General features: G+C 41.2%; 1 protein-coding gene across 1 annotated transcript in view; it reads right to left on the bottom strand.

The window, feature by feature from the left end:
* The window catches only part of ITGB7 (integrin subunit beta 7), a 35277-nt gene that overhangs the window by 10145 nt on the left and 14131 nt on the right, over positions 1 to 11001 (bottom strand). The window contains exons 4-9 of the mRNA XM_015817145.1: positions 9536 to 9777; positions 7538 to 7696; positions 5498 to 5593; positions 5314 to 5403; positions 3695 to 3838; positions 2908 to 3101 (exon numbers count right to left, since the gene is read on the bottom strand). Coding sequence (XP_015672631.1) covers positions 2908 to 3101; positions 3695 to 3838; positions 5314 to 5403; positions 5498 to 5593; positions 7538 to 7696; positions 9536 to 9777 — 925 coding nt within the window. The remainder of the gene's footprint in view (positions 1 to 2907; positions 3102 to 3694; positions 3839 to 5313; positions 5404 to 5497; positions 5594 to 7537; positions 7697 to 9535; positions 9778 to 11001) is intronic.

The following is an 11001-nucleotide window of genomic DNA, read 5'->3' as shown; positions in this document are numbered from 1 at the left end:
AAATAGCCAGAGAATAGCAGGAACGTGTTTCTCTATCTGATCAAGTCCTCGGACTTACGATAGTAATTGAACCCAGAATTATGGTTGTCATAAGTCATGCTGGTCGTTACATGGGTTGTCACACGGGTGATTTCATGACATTTTTTGCAGCAGCGATTCGTTTAACAACTGTGACAAGAAAGGTCATGAAATGGGGCAAAATTTACTTAACTGTCTCATTTAGCAAACAGAATTTCTGGGCTCCGTTGTTAAGCGAATCCATGGTCTGCAAGGGACATTTTTTTTTTTTTGCCAGAAACCAAAGTAAACCTGATTTCTGACCAAAAAAGTCATAAATCATGGTCATGCAAATATGAGATGCTGCAAATGGCTGTAAATTCAGGCTGGTTGCTAAGCACCCAAAATTCAATCACATGATCCTGGGGGCTCATTGAATCTGGGTTGTAAGCAGTGGTGGGATTCAGCTGGTTTGCATCACTTCGGCAGAACCGGTAGCTAATTTTTTGTTGCCCAGGCCCAGAATGGACTTCCGGAAATGGCATCCACACAGAGAACCGGTTGTTCACATATTTGAATCCCACCACTAGTTGTAAGTATTTTTTAGGTGGTCTGTCATAACTTAAAACAGTCACCAAGAGTCCAGTCATAAGTTGAGAACTACCTGTAGATCATAAGACTACATTTCATGAAGGCAAAAGAAGAAAAAATCAATATTACACTACTATTGCAATATTTCTGACCTGGATCTTATTCCAGGCAAAGGAAGAAAATGGTTTTTTGAACATTTATTGCTCTGCAACAATAAGTGAAATTTTCACTATTTTCTGTGGTCGATAACCAATTTGGTGGTAGTTATGGTGTTTAGATTGCAGAGTTCCATCATCACAGTTATATTTTGAGGGAGAGGAAGATATTTAGGTCATCCGTTATGGTTTTTTTTTTGGTATATCAAATGTTATTAATTTTTATCAAAATATAAGATACAAAGGAAAATAAAAAGTAATGGAAAACTAGGGGAAGGAAGAAGGGAAAAGGAGAAAATGTGGGATAGAAAGGGAAAAAGAAAAAAAAGCCATTGACTTCCAACTCTCTTTGGCACAATAGAAGATAATAACATTACAACCTCAACTTTTTTACTTTTATACAATAATATATACTAGCCATTTCTATAACAGCAAACCTGTCTAATCAACAAAAACAAAATCAAAATTTCATTTTTTCCCATTATAACACACAGTCCAGAAGCAATTTCCAAATAGAAACAAAATTAAATATATTCTCTTCTTTGGATAAAAGAATTGATTTAACAATCTCTGCTTTTCCTTGCTGTTGGAAATATATATTTCTGTTTGTTCATTAATTTTTACTGTCATAATTTATATTAATAAAATTCAATATATTCTTCCCACTTTTTTAACCATAAAGGGAAAAAAATACTTTTTAAAATTTTTTAAAATATTAAACTTTTCTTTAAAAACATTTCTAAAAACAATATTTTAACACATCTGTTTTTAAACTTTACTGTTTTTTAACTTCCTGTTAACATACATTAAAATTCAATTTCAATAATAGTTTACAAATTTTAAGGATTACTTAAGCTATAGAGAAGAAAAAAAACCTTCATTTTCAAACCCACTTTATAAACTCAGAACCCAAGAACATAAAACTACATTAAAACTTTCATGTTTGTGTGTATATATACACATACACACACACACACATATCACGCCACTAAAAATCCAACTAACTACAATTAACTCATTAAATTCAACTCTTTCCCTCCAATTTATAACAATGCAATAAGATCTTTTCTTCTCTTTAAAAGTATTAACCATTCATATTTTGAATTTAATTTCAATAATATCTTACAAACTTTGGGAGTTATTCAAACAGGGAGTGACTTAAATTCAATGATTAATTAGAGTTAGGATGGATCTTTACAAGCCTGACATATGTATTGAAAAAAAATGATAATGTAGTATTGTGTTTATAAAATGGCTTTATAAATGTTTGTTTTCTGTGTTTTTATATAATGTTTGAATAACTCCCAAAGTCATTAGTTAGCTTTTGTGGTGCTGGGGAGAGTATAACAGTTAAGAGATAACTTCCTTGCCGAAGAAGGAGTGACATATTGTTCTGCATTCTTCATCACTATCTGTCACATTTTATCTGATTTTTCTTTTTCCTCTTATTTTCCCTGCCATTCTCCCTATGGTTTACTTCTTCCTCTGTTCATTTGTATATTTTTCCTCTTCTCACATAATCTTACAAGAACATTGTAGGATGGTGCAGAGGGGCTGCTGACACAGGAGTTTAAACAAGAACAACTTAAAATTAATCCTGGAAGGAGATCCCAGTAGTACGGTGGATGTCAGAGAGAAACGAATGCGGCCTGATCTGAGCCTAGCTATGGGCCTCTCGAGGGGAGCCCAGCTCCCACTTACGCCTGGGGAAACTGGGAATTCTAGATCCTGGAAAGAATTTCAGGCGAGAATTCTCTGGAGAGAATTTTAGTTCCAGGGTGATGGTGAGGCCTTTAAGTCAGTCTTGTCTTCTGCCTGGACAAGTCCATGCAATTTTTTTGGCAGCATTTTTGGAGGTACTACTAACTCTACCATTGATACATTCCGATTATACTTTTAATTTTACTATCAGTCCATTACTGGAGTGAAGTAAAACTTCCTTCAAGTCAGACTTGACTCCCAGGGCCTTTGGGACACATCAATGGTAACCAGAAGGATTTTGCTATTGAGTGTGTTCTGTTTTGTTGCCTTCCCAGGCTAAATCTATTGCCTCCCCTCCTAGTACTTATCAGGTCTGTTTCTGCCTGGCCTGTCAAGATCTTTGACTATTATGACACAGCAAAGTAGCTTTTAAAAAACACAGTGAAATTTATCAGATAAATACCTGCAAATGCCACAGGTGAGGTTGCCATGTCCACCAGAGCAGTGGTTTGCATCAGGCTGGGCATCTCCACACTGGCATTCACAGACTGTCGACAGCTCTACTTGGACCTCCTCTCCCACTCCCAAAACTCGCAACATCAGTTTCTGGGACTCAGGGAGGCAGGTGGTTGCCATTATCTTCACTGTGAATTGCACCTTGGGAGGATAGGTGAATGAGAGGGGCTCCATCGACTTCCCTGATAAATCTGTGCCAATCCAGATGTTGCCAAATTCTAATTCCCAGCATCCCTCTATCCCAGTGGTGGTGAACCTATGGCATGGGTGCCAGATGCAGCACTCAGAGCCCTCTCTGTGGGCACACGCACCGTCGTCCCAGTCCTAGGCCTTCAGCTGGGTTTTATAAAACCTTTTCGCTTTAGGCCTCCGCTGCCGTATACAAAAAAAAAAGGTTCAATCAACCAGTCAATTTCAACTTCTCGCAGGAAAAAAAAAGATCTTGCAAAGTTGGAATTGATTGATTGAACTTTTTAGTCCCACCCCAGTCTGCTGTTACCACCGCAGCCACACCCACCCAATGGGCCACACCCACCCAATGGGCCACACCCACCTGGCACCCGACGATCCATAAGTGGGTTTTGGGTTGCAGTTTGGGCACTCGGTCTCTAAAAGGTTCGCCATCACTGCTCTATCCGCTCTTAGACTGCTGGAGCTGTAACGCAGTGACCTCTTTGGGAGCCTCTCCTGAGACATGCTTGGCGCCATCAGAAGCTCTTGACCTAAATACTCACCAACTGGTGGACAGACACGTCACTGCATTCTCCACCCTCTGTCTGCCCATAGGTTTCTATGTCCCCACAATGGGAGTCATAAGCAATGGAGATCCCAGGCGGAAGGTCTGAGAAATGTCCCAGTTTCACTGTGGAGGCGAGACTCTGTGGAGAGACAAGTAGAATCTGTTGTGAGTAGGCTTATGGCTCGGATGACACAACGCTACAAAGCAAGGCTGAAAAGAGGAGTGCTTACACATGCTCTTACTAGCAGACAAAGTGATTAGGGAGGGCCTGTGCTTCAAACCTCAGCTCAATTATTTGCTTTAAGAAAGTCACAATTTTATGGGAGCATCAAATTGACTACTAGGCAGTAAAGATGATTGGGATGATGTATATACTATCAGAACAAAATGTGATAAAATTATTAAAAGTCATTCAGCCAGCAAATCAAAAAACAGTATGCCAAATATTAGTCCTTCTGTTCTGCAGGAGCTCAATATAGCATATACAGCAGTAAAAATGGCTACATATGGCATCCTGTCAGGCACGAAAGATCAGGTTCACATGTGAAGGTTCAATGAAACTGATTTATTGCTAATTATGTCTATGCAAAGGAAGCTTCTCAACTAACAGCACCTGCTTGGAATTAGGTAAGGGTCAGTGGAATTTGGACTTAGTTCATTTGTGGCTACGTAGGGATTCTAGGCTGATCCCTCTTTTAACTTCACCCCTAGGTTCTGCAACACCTTCTTCTATACATCCATATATAGCATATATACAGTAGATGCAATATAGCAACCTAGTATTCTTCATCCCATTTCCCCCCACACACACAAAAATTACCCTCTGCGGTAGGTGGGGCTGGGAGAGGACATCTAGCACAAAACTAAGTTTCCATGGCTGAGGGTGAAGTAGAACCTGGAGCTCCCCAGTACCAATCTAACATCTTAACCTCTACACCAGGGGTGTCAAACTCGCAATGTATTGCAACTTTTTTTCCATTGCCAGCAATCGGGTGGGCACGGTTTTGGCATGATGCATCTGGCCCACGGGCCAGCAGTTTGACACCCCTGCTGTACACCATCTGAGATCTTATGGCTGAGAAAAAGGAGAGAATTCTGTCTTGGCCACATTCCTGTTCTATGCATAATGGTTGGAACATTTTTCCTCCAGTGGCTGACTTGGTTTGCATCAACCCAGAGGTGAAGCAAAGCATGGCATCCAGTCTCTGCCTATTCATTCACTTGCCTGGACATATGGTTGTTTAATTTCTCTTGCACCTGGGAGTGTTTGAATACAAGCCAGGGTAACTAAGCAGGATCCTTCTCAATTTCACTCATTACTGGTTCTGAGAATATCCAAAACAAACTGAAAAGCTGCCGTAGGCTAGAAGAGCTGTATAAGGAAGCCTCCTCTGATGTACAGCCCATTCAAGGGGCTCAGAGTGCTTCTAGGTTATCTCCCAACTATGATAACCTATGTAGTCTACTTATTTCTTATTAGAGCATGAGGATTGGGTCCCTCCAGGCCATTTTCTGAGTAATGCTCGGGTAGATGGTGGCACTGGAAAAGTGGTATTTCCCCTAGTAAGTGATCAGGGTTAATTTCAGATGAGCCAGACTACTCAATGTCCTCACTTTATAGGCATCTTCTATGAGCTGCACCACATTTCTGGAGTCCGACTTCAGTTCCCCCACCACTGACTTTGGAATAAGCTTGCTCAGCTCCTAGAGAGGAGAGGAAAATGTGAGTGGGAGATTGTACCCCCTCCCCAATAGTCCAAGTAAATCTCCCTTCCCCACTCTTCAATTCAGCATTCACCTTATATAAGGAGAGCCTGGTCCTAGTCACGGCAAATATGAGTTGGATGTTAGATTTGGACAACACTTCAGCCAAGTGCCCAAGAGAAGGATAGTCCTGCGAAAAAAGCAGAGGCTGAAGTTACAGGGGCAGATAATAATAATAATAATAATAATAATAATAATAATAATAATAATAATAATAATAATAATAATAATAATAATAATAATAATAATAATAATAATAATAAAGTTGGAAGGGACCTCGGAGGTCATCTAGTCCAACCTCCTGCTCAGGCAGGAAACCCTATACCATTTCCGACAAATGGCTGTCCAGTTTCTTCTTAAAAACTTCCAGTGTTGGCGCATTCACCACTTCTGGAGGCAGGTTGTTCCACTGGTTAATTGTTCTAACTGTCAGGAAGTTTCTCCTTAGTTCTAGGTTGCTTCTCTCCTTGATTAGTTTCCATCCGTTGCTCCTTGTCCTGCCTTCAGGCGCTTTGGAAAATAGCTTGACTCCCTCTTCTTTGTGGCAGCCCCTGAGATATTGGAACATTGCTATCATGTCCCCCCTCGTCCTTCTCTTCGCTAAACTAGACATACCCAATTCCAGCAACCGTTCCTTATATGCTTTAGCCTCCAGTCCCCTAATCATCTTTGTTGCTCTTCTCTGTACTCTTTCTAGAGTCTCAACATCTTTTTTACATTTTTCCCGTAGGGACCTACTGTTCCCTCTCATCAGGACTTCAGATCGAATCCAGCAGCTTTGTGCCCTCTCTTCCAAACCAAATGTTGTGAATTTACTTTCACCCTCCCAAAAAGCAGAAGCATGTGCAGCAACTGATTGAATTTTCATTATTTACATCAGACTTCTTCAGGGCATCTCTTCAAAGATTATGGCTAGAACTAAGGCACTAATACAGAGTGCATGTTTTTTTTGTTGCAGCAGATTCAATTCAGTTCCTGCTATCTCTAATAAGTATGGGCTTGGACAGAAAAACAAGAAAAGGCCATCCTTCAAAGCTTTAGAAAGCCTCTCTCATACAGGCCAAGTTATTAGGTCAGACGGACCAATAGTTTGTTTAGTGCTTTAGTGCTAAATTGGAGAGAAGATATATATGGCAATTAGAAATAAATACATATCCACTGTCAAACTACCAGCTTATTTCCACTGTGCTGTTACACTTCCCCTAACTACCATGGAGAAATAGGGACTAGCATGGTATTGTAGTAATCTAGAGCTCAGTAGAATATACAGTGTTGGAGTGGGGAGGCAGATATACAGCTACCGTTGTTGGTGACAACGATCCCATTACCTAATGAAGGGCTAAATAGATGCTCAAAGAGTAAACCAGGATTAGGCAACCTGACATGCTCCAGATTTGGATAAATTCTCATTGCCTTTTATTTTTTACTGTGTTGGTTAAAGCTAATGGGAGTTGTTAGTGGGCTCTTGGTTACTTACTATTTCAACAAATAATCTTACATCCAATGCTATTGCTCATAACATTGTAAAGTACAACTAATATTCGCTCTCTTTTCCTCAGCTAATAACTAGACATTGCTATGAGGAAAACATGTTTGATGGTTGTGTGATGGATTCAGTAACCCCAGAGATAGGCATGGTAGACCATCCAAATTGGTCTACACATTTACCTTTCTCCCTGTTCTTCCTTCCCCCATTGATTTCACAGCCCCAAGCATTTCCACACTTCCTCATCATTTCCCTCCCACAGAATTTCAATCAATAGGGACTGGGAGATTTTGCAATCCCTTTGTTCTCTCCATATTCCAGCTGGGTCAATACAGAGGATTTGGGTTCTGCTTCAATACATCCTGCAATTGATGTTCTTCAGATGCTTGAGACTGACTGCCAGAATTCCTCTTTCAGCTAGAGTTAAAATCCAAAATATCCAAGAAGATACCAGGTTTTGAGAAGATTGTGCCACTGAATTTTTCAGCACCCCCAAGAGTCCCAGGTTTTGGTGTTGTAGACACTGCACTTTCACTTATTTTCTAAGCAATCTCAGTAGCTTTTCAAGAAGCTAAGAAGGAAACCTACATAGAGGTGACTTTTGCTGTATACACCGTTGGCATCCAGGTGGCAGCGGCCATCATTGGGCATATAGATCCCTCCCAATTTTCCATCCCCTGCAGTGTGATAAGTGCCATCTGAAGTGAAAACCAGCAGACTTGTCACATTACGCCAGCCAATCTGCTCCTGCAAAAGAGAGAGCAAGGGTCAGATGGTTTCTCCCACATTCAAAACAGCAGCTCCAATGTCATCAATTTTTTCATTCTGAATACTCCTTAGCCATGTCTCAGGAGTGTTGCATATTCAGAAGAGGTCAAGACAGCATTTGAATAAAGCTCGGATCAAAGTTCAAGATCTATTAGACCTACCAATACCAAACCTCAGATTTTGTCACTTAGTATAATTTTTAGAAAACAGGATTTCCCAGTGAAAATGTGGAAAGCAGCAAACAAATCTAATATAGCAGTTACCAAAGTTTGAACTATCAGACTGTGGGCTCGCAATTAAATTTTGTGAAATTTTGCTCTGGATTGAGAAAAAGTAGGAGTGGCTTCTGGTTGAGGATCTATGGTGGACATGACATCCCTGATGCCAGGATGCCATTGCTGCAGATGTGGATAGCCAGTGCAGTCTTTCCGGGTAAAGGAGAGATAGTGAGATCGCCTACTTGCACTCTGTACAACTGCTCCTCATGAAGAGATGGCAGAAACTGAGGGTTTTGTGGTTGACTCGAGAGTTGAGCAGTGGGGAGTCAAGGGCTATTAATCAAGTTCACAGTCATAATGCAACTTATAGGGATACAAGGTTCATGCATGCCTGAGTTTCTTAAACACCTTTGGATGTAATTAATTTACAGCTAAAGAGAGATCATCTGAGCAGTAGGATATGATAATTCCACTTGGTGAGTCAACATTTTTTTTCTGGATTACAAAGGGAAAAAAGATATTTAAAGGTTTTAAAATATTTCATAAAAAGTCTAACAAGGAATAGATAAGAAAGTTTAAAATAGAGAGAGAGAGAGTGGGAGGGAGGGAGGGAGGGAGGAAAGAAGGAAGGAAGGAAGGAAGGAAGGAAGGAAGGAAGGAAGGAAGGAAGGAAGGAAGGAAGGAAATTGATCTGGTCTGCAGAATCCTAGGCTCGTAGCTGTTTAGTGCAGCGCCCCCTAACCTTTTGGGCACTAGGGACTGGTTCCATGGAGAGAAATTTTTCCCTGGACTGGAAGGGGCATGGTTTTGGGTGCTGCCTGCATCCCACGGATGGGGCTTCGCTTGTTTGCACGGCCCAGTTTCTGGCATGCCACAGACTGGTGCTGGTCCAGGAACCAGGGGCTGGGGACCCCTGGCCTAGTGGATTTTAATGCCTAAGAGTTGTCCAGAGCAAGGAAGAAGGACATGTATTCTTTTCCACAGGAAAAATATCAAAATCATTCTTTGGGAGCAAGTGGGAGAACTCTTGGAGAACTTCCTGATTTTGCTGTAGGAAAAGAACAGTCACAACTTTGTATGAAGTGGTAAAATATAACCAGTTACCAAGCTTTGGGGGGGGGGGGTCACATATAATGGGGGAATAATTTTTTAAAGTTTGACATGGTATAGAAAAAGCAGCTAGAGAAAGAGGTTTCTTTCTCATTCTCTCTCTCAGCACTGAAAAGAAAGACAAGGTGCCATCCAGGGAAGCTGAGTAAAGAAAGAATCAATCCTGCTTAATTCATAGTTTAGTCTGCTCTGGCAGGACTGTTCTGCTGGTTATGAAAACTTAGAAAGGTTAATGGTATTCATCAGTTGAGGCTTAGTATTCCTACCTTGAAAGTTGAAATCCTGGATAAATTGTGAAAATGGAGAAGGAAAAAGCCTTATTAGGATGGGACCTTTCTTATAGTTCTCCCTAGTACAGAGCAACATGGGCACAATTCATACGAGCATCTCAAAGGACAGAAGGTTACAAACATCTGGGTTGGAGGTACCTTGCCAGCAGGTGCCTCATTGTTATTGAAGACTGTGTGCTCAGGGCTTCTGCTACACTCACCTTGCAAATGGCTGCCTGCATAATAGCATCAAAGCCTCCTTCTGCATAATCCAGGTTGGCGGAGATGCCTTGCTGACTGACCCTGCTCTCAAACTCACTGGCGTTCTCAGTGAGAGGGAGCACATGCTGAAAGCTGAACGCCGACTGGCAATTCTCCTTTGGGTCTTGGCAGGGATTTTTCCGTTTGGAAGGAACCATATTTACATAAGGCAGCATGGTCTTGTCCACAAAGGCACCAAACCCTGCAATGAAAAGATCTTCTGTCTTCTGTGTACACATTGAAACGCTGCTCATGAATCCCCACTGTTTTCTCTTCTGCACATAGTCCTAAAGTCAGGGTGGGGGCAACTTTAGTCACCAGGCCCACATGTTGCTCTTAAGCCCCAGTCTGAGGGCTTTTACAACTTCCTACAAGCACATGGATAAGACTTTGGGAGACAGGGTGAACAGAGGCCACTTAGGGAACAGTCAGATAAGAGAGAGCATAGCCCACAGCTGGATAGTGGGCGGGGCAACAGGCTCAGAAAGGACCCTCCTTAGGTTCTCAGGCTGTAAAAGAAATGGCGGGAGAATTGTACTTTCACACATGCAAGATATAATATAATATAGCTTTATAGTAAAGTAGCATTAGTTTATCTGGTCATGTTTCCTGCTGGTCTACTTGAGAAAGCTGACATACAATTATCAAAGAGTTGATACAAAAGTGGGATGCACAATAAAACTAGGGCAAGACTTAGAATAAGTCTGTGCACGTAAAAAAACTCAAGGGAATTGGTGAGGGGAGAGCGAGAGAGCGCGCAATAGTAATAGCACTTAGATTTATATACCGCTTCATAGTGATTTAAAGCCCTCTCTAAGTGGTTTATAGAGTCAGCATATTGCCCCCAAACAATCTGAATCTTCATTTTACCAACCTCGGAAGGATGGAAGGTTGAGTCAACCTTGAGACCTGCTAGGATCAAACTGTTGAACTGCTGGCAGCCGGCAGTCAGCAGAAGTAGTCTGCAGTACTGCACTCTAACCACTGCGCCACCACGATGCAACAAGTAACCCTAACAGTTCAAATGAATTTGCAATGTTCAGGTCAGTTTACAAGAGTTACAAACAAAACATTCTCATCCAAGGGATAAAACAATACAAAAGCCTAACATGTGGCTCTATAAAGAAAACTTTGTAGGTAAGTGCAAGTTAGCAAGGATGCAAAGTTTTTTCCTTAGTAAAGATAAAGAATTCAGATGCTAGCCAAGGTGTCCTCATTAATATTTTAAAAAATATTAAAATAAATGTGTCCAAAATCAAAATAATTCCAGTTTACATGTATTGTTGGGAATACTTTTACATCTTTTCTTCTAAGGCTTGCACTAAACCAGGGGTGTCAAACTGTCGGCCCGCAGGCCGGATGCGTCATCCGGAAGCCGCACCCACATTGCCGGCAATGCCAAAACCGTCCCAATACGTTGCACGAC

This window comes from Protobothrops mucrosquamatus, unplaced genomic scaffold, assembly GCF_001527695.2.
Source record: "Protobothrops mucrosquamatus isolate PMUCROS unplaced genomic scaffold, P.Mucros_1.0 scaffold555, whole genome shotgun sequence".
In the NCBI taxonomy this organism is placed as follows: domain Eukaryota; kingdom Metazoa; phylum Chordata; class Lepidosauria; order Squamata; family Viperidae; genus Protobothrops; species Protobothrops mucrosquamatus.
Note: the sequence above shows the minus strand (reverse complement) of the source record. Positions and strands in the feature narration are given on the sequence as shown.